Below are 24,602 nucleotides of genomic sequence, written 5' to 3' on the forward strand. Positions count from 1 at the left end.
GGGCTGAAAGACTTATATTTAAAATTCCATTCCCCCCCTACAGTTACTAGCTACCATTTTACTGTGAAGAAGGCTTTACCTCCATCAATTGGGTGCCAATTAGTTCTTCCTCAAAATGGGTTGGTATAATGGTAACCTCCAATATGTGGAGGTTTTTTAATGTTTATTCCATGTTTTTCACAATTACTCTTCATAGTTTTTTATTCAAACTGTCCCCAAATTGGCCACTGAGAATCCTTTCAAGCTGACTCCTATGTCCTATTGAAATATGCCCATCAGCCTTAAAGTAATTTCTTACTTTCTTGCTTTCGGACCAAAGATTTATTTTCCTTATTTTTTTTTTTAACTTACCTGGATTCGTCCTTTTCTCCATGGAGCATGCTGAACAAAGGGTGAATGAAGCTCCTCACCACGCCCCCCAACTGGCCCAGATGCAGCTCGCAGCCAGCTAACCATCAGTTGCACCATCGTGTCCTGGTCCAACGCCCCAAGCATGCACTCGTGCCTCTGACCATTCCTGAGTGCCCAGGCCCTAGCTAGACGGGTCATAGAGTGGGAGGGGTAAGACCAAGAGCTCATCCTTGGAGGGTGGTGAGAAGCGAGATTATGAATGAGCTAAGGCTCTAAGCCCCACTGTGCAGGCTCCATTGTCCCATCAGACTTCACTTCTTAAGTGTGTTTTTAACACAAATTCAGTGAGAAAATTATTAAGAATTTCCAAGATGGCAGGGAGCCTTGATGGCTCAGTTGGTTAAGCATCTGCCTTCCGCTCAGGTCATGATCCCAGGGCCCTGGAATCGAGCCCCGCATCAGGTCCCTGCTCAGTGGGATATCTGCTTCTCCTTCTACCTCTGCCCCTCCCCCTGCTCATGCTCTCTCTCAAGGAAGTAAAAAAATCTTTTTTAAGCATTTTTTTTAAGATTATTTATTTATTTGAGAGAGAGAGAGAGAGAGAGAGATGGCCAGTGAGAGAGAGAACACAAGCAGGGGGAGCGGGAGAGGAAGAAGCAGGCTCCCAGCGGAGGAGCCTAATGTGGGGCTCGATCCCAGAACGCCAGGATCACGCCTTGAGCCAAAGGCAGATGCTTAACAACTGAGCCACCCAGGCGCCCCCAAGGAAGTAAAAAATCTTAAAAGAAAAGAAAAGAAAAGAAAAGAAAAGAAAAGAAAAGAAAAGAAAAGAAAAGAAAAGAAAAGAAATTTCCAAGATGGCAGAGAGAGAACATTAAAGCCCAAGTGTAGGGAGCTTCTGAGCATAGGCCTTGTGTATGTCTATTTTTTTGTTTCTCAATTTTATATTTTTTCCGTATAAATCCTAAAAGCCCTTGCTACTTGATTTATATGTTTCTATAGCGAAGAAAATTGTCCCATTATATTTGCTAACTGGCTAGTAATGAGATACAGAAAAGTCATTTTGCACAGTTACTTCTGATGGCTATTCCTAGCGTTTTCCATCTTACCGTTTTAGTGAAATTTAATGTTTCAATATCAGTTCTCTTGGGTTTCCTGCATAGAAGAATCACCTATAAATAACAGCTATCACTTGAGCACTTAGCATTGCTAGGTACTGTTGCAGGTCATTTAATCCCCACGAGCCCTTGAAGCAGGCACGATTATTATCCCCAATTCACAGATTAGGGATGTGAAATATGAGAGACTTGCCCAAGGCCAAAGAGCGAATACCTAAGTGGCAGCCAAAATGCAAAACCAACACCAAGCCTCCTAGCTCGAGTTTATGTCCTCAACCACGAGGCTAGAACATTACTATATCGATTAGATTAAGTCCCCTTTGCCTGGGTGGCTCAGGTCCTGATCCTAGGGTCCTGGGATCAAGCCCCGCGTTGGGTTCCCTGCTCAGCGGGAAATCTGCTTCTCCCTGTCCCCCCCCACCTCGTGCTCTCCCTCTCTCTCAAATAAATAAAATATTTAAAAAAATAAATTATAAAGATTAAGCCCCCTTTATTAATGTTTGAAGACTGAGTACCTGGTGTAAAACTTTCAGAACAACATGAATAGTAGTGACAGCAAACATCCTTCCCTTGTTCTTAATTTTAGCTGGAATGTCTCTAATGTTTCCTCTTTGGAATGGTAATGGTAATGATGGTTGTGGCTTACACAGGAAAACCTTGTAACATGAGAATATTAGTAATGTAATTTTCCCAAGATAAAGAACTAAAAAAATCAATCTATTTAGAAGAGGGATGGATCATGAAACCTTATTAATATGGACTTCTGTTCCAAAGGTTTATTCCAGTTCCATTTATAGTACATAAAATAGCAATACACTCTTGTTGAGAAGACAGAAACTGTGGCCATGGTTTTGAAGCTGACTGAAGAGAAATATAAGCCTCTACCTAGGGCAAGAGTTCCTATCTAAAGAATTCAACTAATAGGAGATATACAAAGAAATCAATTCAACAACTTACTCTAACGATATGTAAGAAATCAAAAGAAGACAGCTTTTGTGGGAGGCTGATAACGCACATTTTATTTAACAAATATAGTGTACAACGACTAAAAGAACTGTATATTCCCAGGAGAATTAAGAGTGTGTATACCAGTATTAGCACCTAGAAAGTACATAGAAAAGAACAAAGGAGAAAGGGGCGCGCCTTCCACAGAAATCAGTGGGGCCCAGGTTTCTAAGTGCGGATTCTCACTGGCATTTGACAGTAACTCGCGGCACTCCATGTGCGCTCGGGGCGCACTGACTCAGGTACCCGCTTCTCGTCTTCAGTGATTTATGACAATAGGTGTGCCAACCTGATGGCTCTCACGTGTAAATTTAAGTAGTAGATAAAAATCTGTATACTCACCCTCGTTTTATTCCAAAGTTATTGCACTACAAATCTGTGGTCCACTATTAGGAAGATACTGAGAGAGCCAAGAAACCTTCTTAACTGCTTGTGATGCGACCTGGTTTCAGAACGGTGCCCTGGGACTTACAGTTTCACAGGTCCGCTGGTAATCTGTAGAAATCACTGCTTGGAAGGAGGACCGCACGTGGCATATTTTGGTTATGAAGGGTTGCATTAGGGTTAGAAAAGCTTCCACGGTGCCAGTGGCTGTAAAGCCTCAATGACGACCAGTTAGCCGTGCTGTGCATTTAATGCAATGCTCTTTGGTTACATCACATTAACCACCAACAGGATCACTTCCTCACTTACGAAATACATCAGGGGTTCTTAACTGGGGGCGATTCTGCTGCTCCCTCACTCCCCCCGGAAACATTTGGCAATGTCTGCAGATAATTTTTCACAACTGTGGGGGGTGCCACTAGTGTCTAGTGGGTACAGAGGCCAGGAATACTGCTAAACACCCTACAAAGCACAGGGAAGCCCCCATAACAAAAATCCTCAGGCCCCCAATGTCAGTAGTACTGAGGCTGAGAAACCCTGGCAGAGGGTTACAGGACAGGTGTCTGGGTTGTCCATCAAGTCCAAACTACGCTACAGAGGCAGAAAGGCACCGATGCACATCAGGGCTCGGATCTCCCCAGTGGAGTGCTGTTCGCTCCTGTCTTCTGATCCAGGCCCAGGACCAGCTCCTTTATAAAGAACTCTACAAATATTTCCTGAATGAGTGGAGGAAAAAGGTGCAAGAAGTATGGTTCAAAGTCTTCAAATGACTATCCTGAACAGCGACTTTGTGACTTAAAAATGATTCTGAACCTCAATGGTGTCACAGTCTCTGACTGTACAGAAGCTAAGTCAGGACTAACGTATTGTTAAAGATAGAGTCGAGGTTTTAAGGGGAGTATGTCTAAACACTGCTAGGTTCATTTAAGTGGGGCAAACCAAATAAAATGGAGTTTTAAAGGCCAACATTCAATATACTTTAAACTAAACAAATTAACACATGAAATGCCATGCACAGCAGACACCATTCCTTTTTTTTGTTTTTACATATTTACAATTTTACATATTTACTTATCAATATATGTTCTATCTTTACAATTATAAAATAGTTCAAACTGTAGAATAGTGGTACCATTGAATTCCCTTAAACATACATTTTGTAGCATTCATTTGTTTTATCCTTTAAAGGCAATTATTTACCCATATCCAAACCACAATGAATGCCACAGAGGAAGCACACAGGAAAATCATGGAGAAAAAACAGATTTAGACAAAACTTTCACATAAACCTTAAATGAGTCTATTTCAGTAACTCAAATAAATAGTATTTTATTTACTAAGCTTCCCCTGCCAGGAAAAACAAAACAAACAAAACAATTCCCAAGAACTGTACCTTTAAAAATGCTCTGACATTTATAAGCAATTAAGTTATAGTCTAGAGCCCAATCATGGACTGTAGTAAGGGCAAGCTACAATTTACGCTCAAATAAATACTGTCCACGTCAATTTTTATCATCCTGCATAAACTTGAGGTTGCAATGGTGGAGGAAGTTTATCATTTTCAACATTTTCAGAGTCAATGGCTGCTAAAGATTGATTTGGGGGCTTAATTTCAAGCGGGTATTTCTCAACAATGTCTTGAACCTCTTTTGCAACTCCATCCGTCCACTCTATTAGGTCTTTTTCAAGTTTCTTGGCTTCACTCATGATCCTTTCTTGCCGTTCATTCAACTGAGACAGAAGATCCAAGTTCTTATACATTTGCTTAACCCCTAAGCAAGCATCAGGAGACCAATTCTCAGGTTCTTGCTTCCTGGGAGAAGTCTGGCCGGACATGTATCGATCAAAATCTTCCTGACTTAAATTCAAAGACTGAGCATCTAATTTCTCAATGAAAGCCACAGCACAGCACTACAAAAAAACCCCAGAATGTTATTTACCGTAGTCACATAAGAAAAGCTTCAAATATTCAAATACACATTTTTAAACCATCTTATTATGGTGAATTTAAAACAGAATCAAAAGTAGACACAACAGTCTAATGACCCACCATGGACTTCAGCTTCAAAAATTACCAAGTCATAGCCAGTCACGTTTCCTTGATACTCCCAACTGAAACAGTACATTTCTTCCTTAAAAAAAAAAAAAAGTCAAATCGCCAATTCCCATTGAGTCTGTCCGAAATTCAGGCCTCTCCTTGGGTTGTTCAAAGGTCCAGGGGTCTTGTACAGAGTGAAAGGCTAGAGAAGGCCCCTTCAGGGTCTGTTCCACATTGGCTACTACAGAGCTTCCTGTGGACAAAAACTGAATGATTCCTCAAACTCCAAGGCTCTCTGCTTCCCTGTCACGTTGCAGGGCAGAGGAATCACTGCTGTGTCCGGGAGTTCTAGGGTCACGTGTCTGGGGAACACGCCCCATAAAGCCATCCCCTTTCGAGGTCTAACCAGTCCCACAGTGTTCACTCAGGGCATGGCAGCTACTGGGCGCATCTTCAGGGACTGGTGTGGCACACAGACCTCTGGTCCTCAAGGGACCTTTGGTCCTTTTAACATCAAATGGTTAAAAGAATAAGCTTTGAAATCAGGCAACCTGAGTTGTCACCTCTGTCACGTGATAGCCTAAGAGTCTGTGAGCCTGGGCAAGTTACCTAGGCTCTCTGAGGTTCCTGCATCTGTAAAATGGGAAATACCACCCAGATTTATAGTGAGAATTAAACAATCCAGCACACACAATGTGCTGAGCTCACAGGTCAGCAGGAAGCAATGAATAAATGGGAGTAATTACTAGTAAAGAAATCCTTGGGAAATGCTCAGTTCAACAGACATCTGTTAGCTATACTTTCTTACACTGATTTAATTTTTCTTTTTTCTTTTCTCTTTTCTTTTTTTTTTTTTTTTAAAGATTTTATTTATTTATTTGACAGAGAGAGACAGCCAGCAAGAGAGGGAACACAAGCAGAGGGAGTGGGAGAGGAAGAAGCAGGCTCCCAGCAGAGGAGCTTGATGCGGGGCTTGATCCCAGAACGCCGGGATCATGCCCTGAGCCGAAGGCAGACGCTTAACGACTGAGCCACCCAGGCACCCCGATTTAATTTTTCTATAAGGAAAGTAATTTTCACCTTTTACTATTAATTAATTTATTTTTATTTTTTGGTAATTTCCATACCCAACATGGAGCTCGAACCCATAACCCCAAGATGAAGAGTGCTCCACAGACTGAGCCAGTCCCTCCCATTTTTTAAAAGAGCCATTTTCACAAGACATGCAATATAAACAGAGGAAAACAGGCAGCTCTTGGAATTTCTTCTGAGAAACTCATTCCCACTGCTCATAAAAAAGTGAATCACTTTAAGGAATATTTGGCAAATCTATTGCAACAGACTCATCTGATGAGAACGTGCCCCTCCGACCCGTCCATGCAGGCTCGCCCTGGGACTGTGGACGTGCTGCGGTCCCCATTACCTGGAGAGAGGAGGGATCTAAGACAATTCTAGCACTCCTGGCATGGCTATACGCTACTGCCACAGTGGAAACAGTATAGATTAGAAAAGAGAAAACCATCTGATATTCCAGAAAGCAGTTTTAGCTTTGAAAAATTACATTTGAGGCATAATAAACAGCTGGAAATGGAGCTCAGTGTGAGGGCAAAACAGGTGACACAAGCCTGTGCATCATCACGGTACCAGTGACAGCAGAACTGTGCTCACAGGAGGCAGCCCTAGGGGGAGAAGCGCACAGAGGACAGAACTCTAGGGAATAACACAATTCAAGAGGAAGCAGAGGACGCAAAGCCTACAAAGGGGCAAGGAAGGAGTGGAACTGTGAAATTCAAAAGACAAAGAGACAAAGGAAGTTCTAGAACAAAGGAGTTATCAAGAGTGTTAAAGCAGTAAGATGAAGACAGAGTTTTCATGGGATTTGACAACTGGCAGATTTTTCACTTTTGCCAGAGCAGTTTCACTGGAGCAGTAGGGGTAGAAGCCAGACTCTGAATCGGCTGAGAAGATGGAGAAATAAGGGGCAAACATAGGTAAGGCTGTAGGTCACGGCTCTGGGAAGCTGCAAGGAGAGGCGAACCAACAGCCTCCATTGCTGACCACAAGGGCTGCACCTCCCGGTTCTGCTCGTTTCTTCTACTACCAGCCGTGCCTCCATCTCCATACTTCTCCGGGATTGTCAGATTGTCTGATGTTCCCTAGGTGAAGAACTAAATCCAAAAGGCTCTTCTCTAGCAGTCAAGAGCATGTTTCATGTATGTTAAGGAATGAGTACTTGGGCCACTTAAAACTTTTTGGGGGAGTACAGTTTAAACAACCATGTGTCTGGAAGGATGAAAAATGCTGCAAATAATGGCACAAGCATCACTTTGAAAAGAAGTATTCCTGGGATGGGATAAATGGGTGATGGGCACTAAGGAGGGCACTTGTGATCAGCACCGCGTCTTGTATGTAAGGGATGAATCACTGAATTCTACTCCTGAAACTAATATTACACTGTATGTTAACTAACTAGAATTTAAATAAAAAACTGAAAAAAGGAAAAGAGTACTCCCAAGTCAAGCAGCTGAACCCAGTGGCTATGGGTAATGTGTGACAGGGGGCAGGTCCAGATTTTGAGGGACCGGAAGCTTATATTTTGGGAACCCACTTAAATGAAAACACAATACAAAATTAGGTACAATGGTGAAAACATATTTAGCATTTAAAAATAAATCACAACAAATTTCCAGAAGCCTTGAAGTTGATTCAAGTACCATCTCTTTAGAAAATTTACTAGAAACGCTTTCTTATGTAACCTGGCTTCTTCTCCCTATTAACCTGTACAACTTCCAACACAGGAAAGAAAGCACATAAGGTATTTTGAGGCTCAAATTCATCAGTAAATTTAGTTGAAAATACACAAAAGTTTAGTGGTCAGTAAAAGGAAGTATTCAGCCCTACTACTTAGACTTACATACTTTAATACAGTCTTGCCTAGAATCAATTAGCACTGTTAACAATGCTTGAAAATCATTTCACATCCTCTGAACTGACCCTTTTAAAATCTCAGTATTCAGTTCTTAGAGATCACTCACAGAAATAAACAAAAAATAATTCTTAAGTCTTTTACTAAATCCAAGTCCGTGATCGGACTCATTCATGGTTAAACAAGCCCACTAAGTGAATGGCCCTTTTTTACCCAGGACCTGGGGGAGTGATGGCCAAGAGCGGCAGAAACTCCTCAGTGCGGCCGTCATGTTTTCCACACGAGGAGCACAATCTCTGGTCAAGTACTGAGAGGCGGGGCGTTTGCACGGTGCGGTCACGTGTGCTACGTGACAGCAAGCAAGCGTCCTCAGCTAGGCTGATTCCTGGACTCAGGGGCATTAAACTGTCACAGGCCTGTGAGTAGATCTGTCACATCCCCAAAATAAGTACCTTCACGGTTCTTCCCCATGGCTCCAAGAAACCAAATACTTACCAGATTGGTGAAATAGTAGCCGTCCTCTCCAGTCATCAATCGGCTTGGGTTGCAGAAGCGGGTGATGTACTGGATATTGGACTGAAGGCGTGGGGGGTTGCCCTTCAAGACGATGTAGATGAGAGTTGGTAAAAAGTCATCGGCTGAGGCTGGCTCGTTCTTGGTGATCTTAATGGCATTGAAGATGTGCTTGCTGCACTTGGTGATGCAGGCCAACTTATCTCGAGGCACACGCTTTGAATCCATTTCAATGATGTCTATAAAGCAGAAAAGACACTGCTTCAATGAGAAATAATTACATGAAAGGAGCATTAGAGTAATCATTTTTTAATCTATCAAGTTACAGAGGTACCCTCGCTAACTAACCCCTTCTCTGCCAGGTGATTTAGTGTCTGAAAAATTCTGACCACAAAAAACGTAAGCACTAGCTCATCCCAGGACGCGGGACCACGAGCCAGACGCTATGTGCATTACTCCCAGGCTCCACAGCCTATTTCTTTTTCATCCTCAGATTGTGCAATGGATACTATTAGGAAGGGAACTGAGATTCACAGAAGTTTGATAATTTGCCCAAAATTATACAGACACAGCAAGTGACAGAGGGAGAACGTGAAACTAAGTTTTTCTGACTCTAAAACCCATGCTTTTTATCATGATGCTAAACTGCTTATGAGCTCCTCGGATAATTAAGAAGAGTCGTTTTCCTGCTTCTGTTCCTCTATAACACTGTAAAACTCAGTTTAGGGGCGCCTGGGTGGCACAGCGGTTAAGCGTCTGCCTTCGGCTCAGGGCGTGATCCCGCGTTATGGGTTCGAGCCCCACGTCAGGCTCCTCTGCTATGAGCCTGCTTCTTCCTCTCCTACTCCCCCTGCTTGTGTTCCCTCTCTCGCTGGCTGTCTCTATCCTGTCAAATAAATAAATAAAATCTTAAAAAAAAAAAACAAAACTCAGTTTAGAGAGCATGCTGCTTTTTAGAAAGGTGGGTATTTACAAAGCACCACTGTATCGGTAACAAAATACAGCTGCTGAAATTTATCACATGTAGGTCCACAGCGGCCAGTCCCCACGGCATGTAAATCCCACCAGCTATAACATCTACAGCACCTGTATCATTTTCATAGCCTACTGGTTAGCACAGGGGCTGAAGAAGGATAGAAAATTTAATCTCATAAATACCATTCATTTCCCTCTGAGAAAAATTACTTCACTGTCCCTAACTACCCCTAAGTGGTGGGCTCTTGTAAACGCACAGCCTGTATCACAAAGACTAGGAGGCGGTGAGAACAGTAGTCAGCACCGCTAGAACAACACAAGGGGAAGGAGGGAGAGTGCCCTTGGATGTGCAAGTCTGCTTGCGATCTGGAGCAACGTGAAAGAAACAGCCGAGGCAGGTTAATTTGACAGCAACTTCTGGCCAACAGCAGGAATGAAGTTTCTAATTTAGGTGGGATGGTGGCACACACCGGAGTTCTGCTCCCAGCTCCATCCCTGAGGTTGGCTCCCGGGGGAACCCTCACGGGACCACCAGCCATGGAAGAGCAGTGTGTGGGCGCCGGAGACCCTGGACAGTGCAGAGGCTGTACTCTAACTTACTAATGCTTTCGTTCCCCGTATTCACATGTCTATTGTGTGCTTTTGCTTAGTTTATAGTAGAGTTCCTCCTTTAATCTTTTAATTATGGGTTGTAATTATTGTTAGTATGTCTCAGTCTATTTTCTTTTTCTATATGAATAGAACATATTACAAAAGAGATTGGGGGAAAGACTTTTTAAAACCATTTTTATCACATTCATTTATCCTATTTAGCTTCCTACTTTTTAGTACTCATTTTTATTCTTTAAGTTTTTAACCACTCTCTCATTAATGTTTATTCTTTAAATTTTTAAGTGAATAAAAAATGAGTTCTTTTTATCTGCAGGCAGGTGTAGCTGCCAATGCCAGGAGGGAGGGCCAAGAGTGTAAAAAGGAAGAGAAGGGAAGGGGGAAAAAAAAAAAAAAAAAAAAGAACAGTGGGGGGGATAGCGATTCCGCGCACACTCTTTGTCTTGCAGTGACCCTTCCCCTTCCTAGCATCCTTTAAGCTTTTGGGGGAGTTTTTGGGGGGAAGTTTTTTGGGGGAAACTCTTTTGAACCCCCCACCACCTGTAGTTAGTTTCATGATTTGCACTGCCCTAAAGCCTAAACGAGGAGATCCAGGAGAAAATAACAGAACAGAAAACTCCCCACTGTATTAATTCTTCCAGTAATGTCCCACCCTAGTCTGCCTGCTGTCACTTACTTTATACAGTCCTCAGGTAACTGCGTCCATGTGTCTGTCGTCCATGGCTTTTACGTGTAATCAGTAGGAAAGACGGGCTGAGTATGGGTACTCCATCTTGGCAGGAGTCTAGTTTTATCTCTAATGACGTTGTGAAAACAAAGTAGGCTAGACCTCTAAGTCATGATTTCTCAACCTTGGCACTAACAATATTTTAGATTGGATCATCTTTTTTGTAGGGGACTGTCCGGTCCTGCAGGATGTTTAACAGCATCCCTGGCCTCCACCTACTAGATGACAGATGTCAACTGAAATGGAAAATGCCTCATTCAGTGTATTTACCAATAAAACTGACTGTGCTAATAGCACGTGGGATGGTTTAGAGAAATTGAACCATAATACCACTGTTAGACACTGTCCTCTCTCCTTGCTCCTGTACTTAGTTAGGCTGACAATTTTAGGAAGAAAGTGATCACATAACCTTTAGCCTTCACAGAATGTATCCGCACTCAGACGGGCAAGATATGGGGCTAAGATGAGAAAAAGTTAAGAAGGCTTTTAAAATTTTGTGGCCAAATTTCTACCATCAAAACATCTCTTCAAACTCCAACTCAGATGATTTGAGAAAAGTTTCACCTCTCAAATTCTGTTAACAAACTGCTGATATACTGAAATCCTCTTAGTTCTATTTTAAAGCAAACAATGATCTGGCTCTTGTAGTTTCTGGTTTTACAAGGCCTATCCTATGGCATTTCAGAAAAGAGTCCCGGACATAAATTCCTATGAAGTACTTTAAACATAAACCAGTTGGTCTCCAACTTGGCAAGAGTCTTTGGAAAAAAACCCACAAGTACAAGGCCCATATCCAGGCTTCTCACCTTCAATTTCTTATGATGTTCCCTGAGCAAAAGGTGGGAGTGGGAGTGGGCCTTGACCCAAGGAGTCAATTCATGAAACCTACAACACAGCCTTGCAGAAAAGCTTTGAACAACAAAGATAACAGTATTCAGCTAGGCCAGTTAGACTCTGCAACCAGAATTACAGAAAATAATTCATTTAATAACAGGAGTTAAAGCAAAGAATTACAAAGAGAAACAGAACCTGAGAGAGTGGAAGAATCATGTTAAGAGAGGATGACCCAGGCCCTAGAAGGGCCATGGAGCTAAGTTTCTGTGAGAGTCCTGCTTCCTTTCCTACCTTGATAATATCTTAAGCAAACCCCCATTTCTTCCTGTAACATGAGTCTCTAGTTCTTATAACCAAAGAAGCCTACTTAATGGCTTGCCCCCAGCCACTGCTAACAGCAGGTGACCAACTTTCTTTCTCAGCAGAATTTCACTAACAACTCTAAATAAGCAAGTCTTTCCAACTCTTTTTTGTTGTTGTTTTTAAAGATTTTATTTATTTATTTGACAGAGAGAGAGAGAGAGAGACAGCCAGCGAGAGAGGGAACACAAGCAGGGGGAGTGGGAGAGGAAGAAGCAGGCTCCCAGCGGAGCAGAGAGCCCGATGCGGGGCTCGATCCCAGGACCCTGGGATCACACCCTGAGCCGAAGGCAGATGCTTAACGACTGAGCCACCCAGGCGCCCCTTTCCAACTCTTCTTAATTAAGAGGAAGCTGGCCAAGCTTGGGTATCTTCTCCATTAGGAGGAATTTGTTTTGTTTTGTTTTTAAACTTTCATGGTATACTTCTGCTGGGCATGGTTTTTAAACTTTCATGGTATACTTCTGCTGGGCTATTCCTATGAATAAGAAACAGAAACCTAACCTGTCCAGGATGGTAGAACCACATCAGTTCAGGGCACTTCGCTGACATCTTGAACAAACCAGAAAAATAATCCAAAGCACATCTCTGATTAACAACCAATTAGAGAGATACCATTTTAGTATATAACTGTAGCGTGGGAGATTACCTTGCCCCATCAATTCCCTTCCTCCCTCTAAAATTATTTTGAATATATAAATGCAACTGAGTCTTAAGAAATCTGCCCTAGCGGGGACACCTCCATGCTTCAGTAGGTTAAGCGTCCGACACGACTTCAGCTCAGGTCATGATTTCAAGCCCCGTGTCTGGTTCTGTGCTGGGCAGGGAGCCTGCTTGAGATTCTCTCTCTCCCTCTTTCTGCCCCTCCTCCCCCTTCTCCCACCCCAGTCACACACATTCTCTCTCTCTAAAAAAAGAAAGAAAGAAAGAAAGAAAGAAAGAAAGAAAGAAAGAAAGAAAGAAAGAAAGAAAGAAAGAAATTTGCCCTAGCTGCATTTGACCTTAGTTTAGTTTAATACCCAAGAAATAAGAGACCCTGGTCAAAGAAAGTAAAGGGGAAACATAGTTCACCTGCTAAAATGAATGCTTCAAGTTCATATGACTAGTGCACTTACAAATTGCTTTTACCGCATTCAGTATGTCTTTGGCAGTCTGCATTTTAGAAACACTTTACTGTCTTGTATGGATTTATGTTAACTTCAAGGGAGAAACATCCAGATAAAAAAGCTCTCTGTTTCACTGACCTGTGATTGCTTTCACCACCATATCAGATACTTCTGAAATTTCTTCATTAACAGGGACACAAAGCATCTGAGGTGTAACCCAGTGCAGGGCTCTACAAAGAGGGAGAGACAGTAAAAAAAAAAAAAAATTCCAAGAATGGACCACAGTCATTTGTCTTGTCATTTCCTTCAGTTAAGGGGAAATATGGGGCACCACTGATGAATGAGGCAATCCTGGGCCCCAGCACAATGCCCCTGAACATTATCAGGAGCTCAGACGAAGTAACCAGAATCCTAAAATGAGGCTTCTCTTGTCACAAGAAAAGCAGAAGACTATCTTACTGGTTGAAATGAGATTATACGGAGGCTGAAAAGATAACTGAGACTGAAGACCTGAGAAGAATCTGCTTTCCCCTCTCCTCATTGCCCATCACCATAATGTCGCCTTAAGCTCTGCCCTCAACTTCTGTGGCACACCAGAGGCTGTGTAAGCCTCTGTCAACAAGCATGTGTCACCTCAGTCTGAATCCCTGAGTTTCCTGGTTACACCCTTCACAGCAGAGATCCCTGCCTGACGAATGCTCTCACCCTGCACACCAGTCCAAAGACCATCTAGTTCCTTTGGGCTCCACCTACCACCTTCCTAATACCAACTCCTGGCTTCTGGTGTGACACCATCAAGACAGATCTGCCAATTATCAGCCCCACTGTCAAGGAGCCCTGTTTGGATTCCTAAGCCCCCTGTTCCAGAAGCACCTTAGCACAACCAGTCTTGGACCCATGCCCACATTTAGATGGCCTATTTCCTAAGGGTTTCACTGCCACTGGAATGCAGAGCCCTGGGGCTCACTCTACCACCCAGGGAAGATGGAGTGCTTTGGGAAGTGTTACCAACCCAGTGCAGTGGGAAGATGTGATCAGAGGGACAGCTAAATAATGAGCACCCCCGGTAAGGAGGAGGACTAATGACACCTACTGCCTTCATATGGATACTCACAGCTTCCTGCCTGACAAGACAGTTCAATGAAATGAGAAAATAATGAAATTTCCTCCTGTTCCTTGGAAATTTTGGAGATTTGAAACAATCTCAAACATCAGATCTGCTTCTTATCTAAAGTTGCTTCGACTCAGGTGATTTCAGCCCTTTTCTCCTACCCATTTACCATAGTGTTTTTCCTTCTGACACCATGAAGAAGCTTAGACGCTAAGGATGGTGAGTATCCCTGCTGTTAGTTGTTGTCAAGGTTTGAAATGCAAGTGCCCTGTTTCCCCACAATGTATTCTCCTGATGGTAGGGAGTAAATACAAGACAAAGCAAAACAACCAACTACCTGATCCTCTTCTGAATAGCGAGATCTTTCTTCTCATCATCTGTAGTTTCTGGACAGAACACATATTTATAGAGACGAGTCATGATGTACTTTTCGATCTGATCCATTATCTTCTCAACTCTTTCTGCAGGCACTGAAATATCCAAATGGACATAAAAGCTCAAGAGAAGGATGGACAATTTACATTAAGAGCACGTCTTCATAGCTTCTCCTGTAATAGCAGAAAACTAATTCACTAGTAATGCATTAAATATACCCAGAAACAAAAGTATAAGATGTTACATTAAAAAATACCCTTTAAATATTTACCTCAACTTTTGGGACTGCCTTTCACAGAATCACCACTTCTAACTGAAACTGTTTTGGCAGGACCCAACAGTTGTATGCCCTGCCAAGTGGGAACACCTCAGCACGGGTCACTCCACATCGCTACATTAGAGAAGCGACTGAAATTCCCAAGACTGAGAATGATGGCAACCCACTTTTTCATTTTTCTGAGGTTTACTACACAATCTTGTAGAACTCGCAGACGTGCACAGGTGGGGCTTATTTCTCAGACATGTATGCTAAGTATATCCTAAAACCCAACATCAATGGAAGTCAAATTCAAGAAAATTCTCTAAAAACCTACAGCTCTAAGTCGGTGATTCTCAATTTTTTTCCACCCCCCACCCATCTGAGGAATACATAATCATGAAAAATGACTCACCAAAATGGTGCTTCCAAGATGGGCATTTCATTTAGAAGCTTCCTAAGGGGTTTAATCGACTCTGCCCCTACCCTTAATGGAATTATTAAATACTGTTCCATAAATTACCCAACTGTTGTGATCACCTTGGAGTGATACACATGGTGGTATTCAAAGGCCCTCTAAGGATAAGACCAGCTACCAGAATGTCAGTGGAGTTGTTTATAGGACAGAGGTGGCAAGCCCGCCAGGCCAACAGAGAAACAGAGAAAGTTCTAACAGACACAGCAGTCAGACTCTGTACAACTACCAACAATCCTTTTATGGCCGGCTAACAAAGCATTACCTTTTCCACGAGTCTGCATTCTTTCAGCCACGTTCTGGTAAAAATCCTGAGTACACTCTGACTGTTCCTCAATGCTCAAATCCTGAAACAAAGGGACAAAGAGGCTGCTTGGTAGCTGAAGAAAGATCATGCGTAAAGCTCTAAATTTTACAAAGTTTCCAAAACACACTCCTTAACTGGTGCTAATCTCAAAAGTACCTACCAATTATATTAACTCTGCAGAGGAGAAAAACCTATCCTTTAAAGCTATTTATAACTCTCATGACCTCTTCTTACTTCTTTTTGCACGCGCTCTCTCTCTCTATATTCATTCTTACGTGGGTATAATGCATATTTTGATAATTTATACATTTATGTACATTTCTATTTATCTGATCTACTTAGTCTTTTCTGGTGGCTCACATTCCATTATATTAAATGCTTTATTTAACCAGTCTACCACTGTGCCTTTGGGTTCTTTCTCTTTTTTTCACTATTATGTACTGCAGCTACAAATAATTGTGTGGACTATTTCTCTTGGGTTATTTCTTCATGATACATTTTCAAGAGTGACATTAACAGTTTAATAAATATGAACAGCTTTACAGCTCTAAGTACCTACTGCTAGATACAATCCTCAGAAACTTCAATGTCCAGCCATTAGCCATATATGTGTGTTTACTTCTCCAAGGTCCCCACAACACTGGGCTTTATAATTTTCCTTCGGGTTTACTGCCTATATGGGTATAATATGTATATTTATTCCCTATTTTCTTCTAAAGAATAAAGTCTACATAAAACATAAACACAGTTCAGCACAATTAACTAGATGATAAAAACTAAAACATGGAGAGAAACAGAAAATGGAGCTAGGAACAATAACAGAAAAATGCAGTCCCTGAAGATACAGAAATTAGTCACATCAGCCCAACATCTGTCTCTAACTAAACTTTCTAGCAATCATCAGTAAGACAAAAATAGTCACATAATTGGGTGTCCAAAATGTAAAAGTAAACTAACTCGTCAGGTGAAATTCTAACCCCATACCCAGAAATTTCTCCCAAGGGTTCTCATCAAGTCACTGTAGAAGGGCATGAATATGGCCCGGGACACATTCCATAGGACTGTTCTTTAGACTGCCTCCACACAGCCCAATGACAGCATACAGCAAGGGCCCATGAGGCCCCAGTGACAGCACGCAGACCCTGCCACTCTGGCTTAAATCCCAAAGTATGTCTTGGGGCCCCGCCCTTCTGCCTTTTACAATGTCTCTCCCACCCATCCTTCCCTGGTTTGGGCTCTCGTCACCTTTCACCTCGAGTAGAGCTGCTCTCCCCAACTCTGATCTCACTTTCCAATCTATCCTACACACCACAGATCAACTGGTCATCTCAGATTCAGATCTGGGCACAAAGTCAGCTTATCACCTGAGCGCCACACCTCCAAAGGCTGTCCATCAGACGGACGCTGAAGCCTGCACTCAGCACCAGCCTCCCTCCCCCTTCCCGCTTCCCCTGCAGTGTTCTGAGCGTCTGCTTTAGCTGCCCCCCCCACAACACTATCAAGTTATTCTCTGTCTGCATTACTTTTACTGCTCTCCAGTCTTCCGACAGCTATCCAAGAAAGGCTCCGCTCACACCTCACCTCCTTTAAGAAGTTGTCCTTCATTCCCTTAGTCAAAATAACTTTGTGGGTCTCACGGGGCTTACAGAGCTATTTGACAAGCCTGACAGCAGCTCTTGTTGCTTTCTTAACTAGTTATTTATATAAGAGCCATTTGGTTGAATTAAAATCGATCCCTTGTCTAGTAAGAACTCGGTACTAAGTAAATTTTATGCATTTTGAAATGTTAAGCTTTTGTTTATATTCACCACAAGTTCTCAGTGCTGCTTTCTACTTTATCTTTTATTTTTCATTACACAGATTTTTAAAATGTTAATATACTAAACCTTTTACCTGGTCCTTAAGAACAATTCTTAAGACAGTTCAATTGCAACCCGAAAATTGTTTTAAATTTCTCCACAGAAATAAATATCTCTACAGTTGAAATAAACATCCTACTCTACTTTGCTAATTTACTTCTAAGTTTTTTCATGTTTAACTCTTTATTTGGTGGGAGTGTAAGGCACACAGCATGGAATACAGACCGTAAGTAACCTATATACAGACTTCCCTGTCTTTTTCAACAGCAGTTGTCACATAACCGGCTCCTAAGAAACTGAATTTATTTCTGGAATATCTGGTTTATTTCACTGTCCTATATTTTAATTTTTTAATCAAAATCTCACCTAGTTGTGATGTCTTTCACTTTAGGATACATTTTGAAGTTGGCCAGATTTACAAATCTTTCCTACCAAATTCATGCTCTCCGCACCACCTCACAAAAAGATTATACGGTATATTTATTTTTTCTAGAATAAATATAACATTGTCACTTAAATTTTTCTTAGCTAGATCCAAGATGCAATCCTCAGTCTTTTAATTCTTTGAATGAACGTCTAACTTTCCTTATTAGAGTGTTCACATTTAACGCCATTCATTGCTATTACCTTTCAAAATTACTATTTTTTAATACTGTGCTAGGCTCTTCAGCTTTTTACCACCAGCATGTCATACTCTAACTGAACTTTGTGAATTTATCTTGTCGTGTTGCTAATTTTACACCCCTATTAGTACACTTGGATTTTCCTGATGAGATCATTCTCCCTGAATTTCATGGAAATTATATTTCTATCCACTCTAAAGCACTTGCTGCATGATTAGAATTGCCAGCCACTGTACCAGACAAGTATAAAAAAATTAATAAAATGCTCAGAGAGCATTCCCCTTGAATGCGAAGACTGAGTGCAAATAAGAAATTATAATATCCTATGAAAATTATAAACCAGAAGGACAAAGTACTGTGGGGCATAGGGTAAATCTTTTACTTTCTTTCTTATTCCATCTATCTTCAACAATCTTCTCTAAATAGGTACGGGCAGCAGCAGTAAGTATTCTTGCTTCATACTAATATCCATGTGAGTTAGCAGTGATGTTTCTAGTAGTGTTCATGAGAAAGGATGTCTCCTTCATGCTCTGTGGTGTGAACTCCAGCAGATCCACTGCTACTCTGAGAAAAGTCCCAACCCTACCCACCTGCTCCTGCTGCTGCCTCTATGTGGAGGCAGGATGGGACTCTCTCTGGGCATGCTCAGTTTGTCCAACACACGGCTTTCCTTTCTGTGCAGCTACTTCCCAATGAGATCTCAAGCTTTTGTTTCCTATCTAGCCCCCCTCTATGAATTGATCAGTGAAATTTGTACTGTAAATTCTCTAAGCTTCATCCCTGCACCACCAGACAAATATATCCATGGACTAAACAATTTTAAGCCCACTGGGCATATTTCTTCAGAGAACTAGTTTTAACACTATGCCTGGACTTTCATGTGGGCCATCCTAAGCAGTGGCTATGTGAAGAACGTGCTCATAAGAACATGTTTATAAATTCTAAATACCATCAAATTATCCTCTTCTTCTCTTATTCTTACTTTAAATCATTCTGTAGATCTTTTCAAATTCTTTCAGCAAGCAGTGGGTTTAAATCAACAAAAGGACTATCATTACAGAGTTTGTGAGATGAGACTTTTTTATTATTAAGACTGTAAATCTAATTTTTTTATGATATGGGGGTTCACTTAGCATTTTAACAGTAATATTTTTATTTTCCTTTATGATGCTATAATTTTACTTGTTATTCTTTCTGTTTATATACCTTCCACAATAGATTACCTATTCTTTTCATCTACCTAGGTACCTTAGACATGGCTACCTTTCATTTGCACAAAATCTCAACACCTGAACTACACTGATTCTTACGATTATTACTAGTACTTACTTCTAACTAAAAACACTGTGACCTTTTAGGGGCCTAAATGGCCTGTTGTACTAGTGGCAATGAATCACCTATTCCTCCCCTTGCTTCACACAATCACTGTAATTCTGTTACTATTCGGAAAACGTCTATTTATATTGCACAGACCTACTCTTCATTACGGTGTTTATTTTACAATTTAAAATACCTCCCCTGCCCCTCTGTCCTCTTACCCTGTTTTCAATTCTTTGTAGGACTTAACCACTACACTGTATTACCAATCTGTTTATTATCCATTTTCCACTATGCTGTATTACAAATCTGTTTATTATCTATTTTCTCCACTAAAATGTGAGCTCCCCAAGGGCACTGCTGACCACCATATCCTCAGTTCCCACAACAGGGCCAGGCATAGGGCTAGTGCTCAATTAGCTGAATGAAAGAAGAAATAAACGTGACCATGTATCATTGCCCCTCCCTTTATACTACTATAAGAACACTGGGAGACAATTCTATATAGATCTCCTCTATTTCTACATATCTTGTGAGGAGAGCCATAGACTGCCTTTGTTCTGCATGATCTTTTCAAGGATAGCTGTACAGAGATATCCTTGGAAGACAGAGATAGTGCCTTCCTCAAGTGAAAGGGCAGACTGTCTACGGTCCAGCATAATAAAGATAATGTTTCCATGTGAGGCAAAGGTCAGGCAAGCTGACTGCCCATTATAAAAGACCCTCTTATCTCAGCTTACTCACTGTAGGCACAGGCGTTACCTGCTCTTTGCACGCCCCGTGGGAACTGATACTCAGGGAATTGGTGCAAATGCTCATATACTCTGGATATGACCACTGCTTGAGTGATAAACTGGCCTTCTTTTCTGACCCAGGAGACTCAGGTCTTCTGCCAGCATCCACAAAATGATGGCAGGCTAACTTGTGAACTTGCAAGTAGGGAAAATCCCAAGATCCTTCACAGTTCTTGTTGAAGAAGCTAAGTGAGAGCAGATTTGTGTTGGTAAATTTTTAGGTTCTACAAAATTCCAAAATGTTTTTTCAGTTTTCTCAGAAAAATCACAGTCTAGCCATATAAATGAACCCCTTTCCTTAAGTATTTTTAAGCTATTGCCTGGGTTCATCTTTTCTATAATGTCTGCATATAAAGTCATCTTATTTTTTTTTCCGAAAAATTTTTCCTTTGTAGTTTAAAAGTTTGACAAGTGGGTGAAATCTTTTGAATACTGAGAGGTAATCTATACACTTTCTTAATTGTCTGGTTGAAATCTCTTTTTTCCCCAACCTATTTTGAAAACTTTGACTATTCCTTAATTGTGTTTTCTATGTCATTCATCTGAAATTCTCATTTTAGAATCTGGAATTCCATGATTTGTTTTCTGGGTTAAGTTTCTTTTGTACTGTAGTTAACTGTTTGATTTATTTAGGTGTTAGTTTTGATGTCCATATTTTTTGAACTGTTGGTTCCTGTTGCCTTCAGTAAATTTTTTTTTTTTAGGAAAACAAACATATTACGGCTTTAATCCTCTTAAAAATTTAAAATTAAACATTAACATCTAAGGTAGACCAAGCGTGTGGTTCTCATATTTTGAGATAGTTGTTCTTATCAGGGAAGATACCCTGAGTCATTTGCAGCTGGCTGAATACAGACTTAAACACTTCTACATTTAGATGAACAAAACACGGCAAAAAAGTAATTGATTTTTGTCAAATTCAATTACTGGCAAAATAAAGGTGGTAAGAATTGTTAAAGTACATGTGTTCCTTTCACATCTCGAAGGAAAAGCCAGCAGTTGATCATTTTTAGCAGCTGAATAGTTACTAGTTACAAATGAGCTCATATGTTCTTTACAAAGTCATCATTAAATTTTCTTTAGCAAGAAAAATGTTTAAACTCTTGCCTTTCATTCACTGAATGCAATGGGTATTGGGCTAAGTATTCTGGTAACTCACACGCTACAGTGTGAACCACAGTGCAGCCAGGTATGGCCATGTAGCCACACAGAATTCCAAAGACACTGTATTCGTTCGTTTCAGATACTTTGATGTCACCAGAGTTTGAGCATATAGCTTATTCACAATACTCTAGAGCTCTAGTAGTGTCCCACTGGCCTCTGCTCTAAGTATGTGAAAGGATTAAACATGGAATCCTAAAAATCAATGAACAGACTCCCGAATTAGAGTTCATTAATGCAACGGCGTGTTTAGCCACTTGGGTTTTCCAACAAGGTTTGGGAAAAGGTCAAAAGTACTCATAGCTAAGAAAAGATGAACCAGCCTTTCAAGAGTTATGGCGACTAGTTAGAGGCAGCTAAGCTTCTTTCACCATGCCCACCAGGGTAGGTCTTGGTGTGTTTCATCAGCTTTTACGTCACCTTGTTCACCAGCACTGCTGTGCCCAGCTCTTTCCCTTCAACAAGAATTCAGAATACAGCCTCACACCTGTAGCTGTCCACAACAGGAGAGGCCAGGGCCTGAGAGGCCCTCACACCTATAAGGTCATACTTGGCTCAGTCTGAACCACGACTGGTTCAGTGTGAGTTGGCTGTGCTTTTTGAACACCTTCTGAATGTGGACTTCAGTCATTTCGAGCCTCTTCTATGGGTTCTTCTACAGATTTTATAGGGTTATCATCTTTAATTTTCTCGTTTGGAACACACATTGTGTTGCTTTCTCCAAAATGTCTACGACCTCTAGCGAGTCCTTACAGAATTCCTAAATACCATATAATTTTGCCTCCTCCACCAGTTTTGGCTCCTCTGCAGTAAGTTCTTGGCATCTGCCAACCCTCACTTTTATTTTTCCATAGGCTATTCTAGTTGTTCTTCTAACCTGACCTTCTCTTCCAGGAGTATCTTCTCTGTAGAGGAAGTATCTCTCTTCTGTTCCATTCTGACCCATGTCCTCTCTTCCACTCTGGCCACTGTCCTTTTGTTTTGTAGCTGTGCACAACAGGAGAGGGCCTGAGAGGCGATGCCAAAGCTAGGAGCCTGTCTTGACAGCCTGACCCACTGAGCCATCATGGTTCAACTCAACAATGTTTAAAATTTTCTCTCACATATTCTTCTATGTATGTTCTTATTTTACTCATTCATCAATTTCCACATAGTTATCAACTCAACCTTTTATCTACTTTTAGTTCTTTTGACATACAGATTGTACCAGCTCAGATGTTTTCCCATTGCTTGTCACTTCACTTCTCTTCCTTTGTGCTTCTAATTTTAAAATTGTGTCTTGGGTTACTCCCCCATTCCCGTTCCCCAATTTTCTTACAATGATTAAAGCCTATTTTGCTAATTAAAGTTTCTTTGTCTTGGATACATACTTCTGCTCTCTGAACAGTAATCACATAGCAGGGCAAACTACTCCTTGCATATACATGTGGTTTAGAAAAGTGAAGTCATTTTAAGGTATAGGAGGACATCTATTTTTCTATTTATACTGAGGAAGAGAAGGTAAATGAAGATATAGCCACATATTGAACTATAATTTTTCCTCCTTTCTCAGGTTTAGAAAAACAGCTTTTCAAGAGAATTAACATGGGAAAACTTATAAATTTATATAATGTAATACCGAATTTTATACAATGAATGGCTGGGAATAGAACTATGAAAGTAGCAAAAGGTCTTCCACTGTGTTTGCTTCTTTAGTAAGGGAAAAAGCATATTTGAATGACTGCTAATAAAGGAACCTTATTTTTAAAACTGCATCGAGAGGAGTGCTGGGTGATGCAGTTGGTTAAACATCTGACTCTTGGTTTCAGCTCAGGTTGTGATCTCAGGGTTGTGTGCCCTGTGTTGGGCTCTACACTCAGCATGGAGTGTGCTTGAGTTTCTCTTTCCCTCTTCTTCTGCCCCATCCCTTGCTCTCTTGCTCTCACTCTCTAAAATAAATAAATAAATCTTTTACCACAAAATTCACTTATTAAAAAGCTTTAGTTCAATATCCAATAAATTAAAAGAGTATGTGATTTCAGGAAGTACAGAGTACTACAGGCTATGCTTTCAGAATAGGGGAGAGTGTTTCTGAAGGATTTATTAATAATTAATAAGGGCAGGATTTAAACAATTTGGGCAGCAAAAGAATCTTTTTGATTTAACTGCAGTCTGCTTTGTGTGTGTTTCGAAAATGTTTTCATATAAATAAACTTGTGGGAAAAATTCTTCATTTTTTTGGCAGGGATCTCATTAAGTTAAAAAACAGGGTTTTCTAGTTATGATGATGGAAAAGGTTAACATCTGGTTGGGTCTCTATAATACTTTAAAATTACCCCGGGCACACAGGTTTTGTCCAAATGACAAAATAAACCTATACATCCTTCATTTCTTTGGTGACCATTTACATCCTGGAATCTATGGCCACTCTTAGGCCTACTGAAAGTGTGGTTCTTACAGTGAGATTCTTTTTTTTTTTTTTTTTTTTTTTTTAAGATTTTATTTATTTATTTGACAGAGATAGAGACAGCCAGCGAGAGAGGGAACACAAGCAGGGGGAGTGGGAGAAGAAGAAGCAGGCTCACAGCAGAGGAGCCTGATGTGGGGCCCGATCCCATAACGCCAGGATCATGCCCTGAGCCAAAGGCAGACGCTCAACCGCTGTGCCACCCAGGCGCCCCTTACAGTGAGATTCTTAAATTCCAGTTATTTTTGTAATGATAAGAAGTTTAAAAAACTAAACCTTGTAAATTCTTCTTAGCTTCTTCTGCATATGCCACCCCCCATCAGCCATCTCCTCAGTAAAATTTAAATTCTTGCTATGATGACTTCTAAGAAAAGTGTCTGATAACATAAATATAAATGGATTTTGTTACTGATGTAGCTGTCTATCTTGTTTGCAATAAAAATATCTCTTACTCTAAAGCATATGAAAAGGAACTAGAAGGAATGCATATTTTAATATTAAATAGCTAATAAGATTAATCAAAAAGAAAAAATGGCAAAATAAACCAGCTTAAGAAGAGTCTTAGCAAACAACAGTATTTGTTGAACAGTAAAGCACTGCATTCCATTACTGCAGCGTGTACGAATTATGTAGGGGCTCAATGAAATTTCAGCCCAGAGAGATACCCTTTTGGGATGAGGAAATTAAAAAAACAAAAAAGTCTGAGTACAGATAAGGTGTTTCATGACAAAGATAAAATGGATGGAAAAACCCCCAACCTTTTCAATGCAATTCTGTAAATATTTAACTGTCTAGACTTGATCCATGTGTGGAAAAGGCTGCTCACCACTGGCATACACTAGGACTGGAGAAACAGGAATGCAATGGAAAAAGATGTGGGAGGGGCGTCTGGGTGGCTCAGTCAGTTAAGCGGCTGCCTTCCGCTCAGGTCA

The 24,602-nt window shown here is 41.0% G+C and overlaps 1 protein-coding gene across 8 annotated transcripts in view; it reads right to left on the reverse strand.

Annotated features, from left to right (window-relative positions):
• Positions 1-2,465: 2,465 nt before the first annotated feature.
• RABGEF1 (RAB guanine nucleotide exchange factor 1) overlaps positions 2,466-24,602 on the reverse strand; it is a 60,768-nt gene continuing 38,631 nt past the window's right edge. For 5 of the 8 annotated variants that reach the window (XM_019807646.2, XM_019807643.2, XM_011234361.3 and 2 more), the window contains 5 exons: positions 15,429-15,510; positions 14,395-14,527; positions 13,085-13,176; positions 8,318-8,574; positions 2,466-4,769 (listed from right to left, as the gene is read on the reverse strand). In XM_019807646.2, coding sequence (XP_019663205.1) covers positions 4,371-4,769; positions 8,318-8,574; positions 13,085-13,176; positions 14,395-14,527; positions 15,429-15,510 — 963 coding nt within the window. In that variant the 3' untranslated portion in view covers positions 2,466-4,370. The other 3 variants (XM_019807647.2, XM_034670034.1, XM_034670035.1) reach the window with 3 other exon arrangements.

This window comes from Ailuropoda melanoleuca, chromosome 10, assembly GCF_002007445.2.
Source record: "Ailuropoda melanoleuca isolate Jingjing chromosome 10, ASM200744v2, whole genome shotgun sequence".
In the NCBI taxonomy this organism is placed as follows: domain Eukaryota; kingdom Metazoa; phylum Chordata; class Mammalia; order Carnivora; family Ursidae; genus Ailuropoda; species Ailuropoda melanoleuca.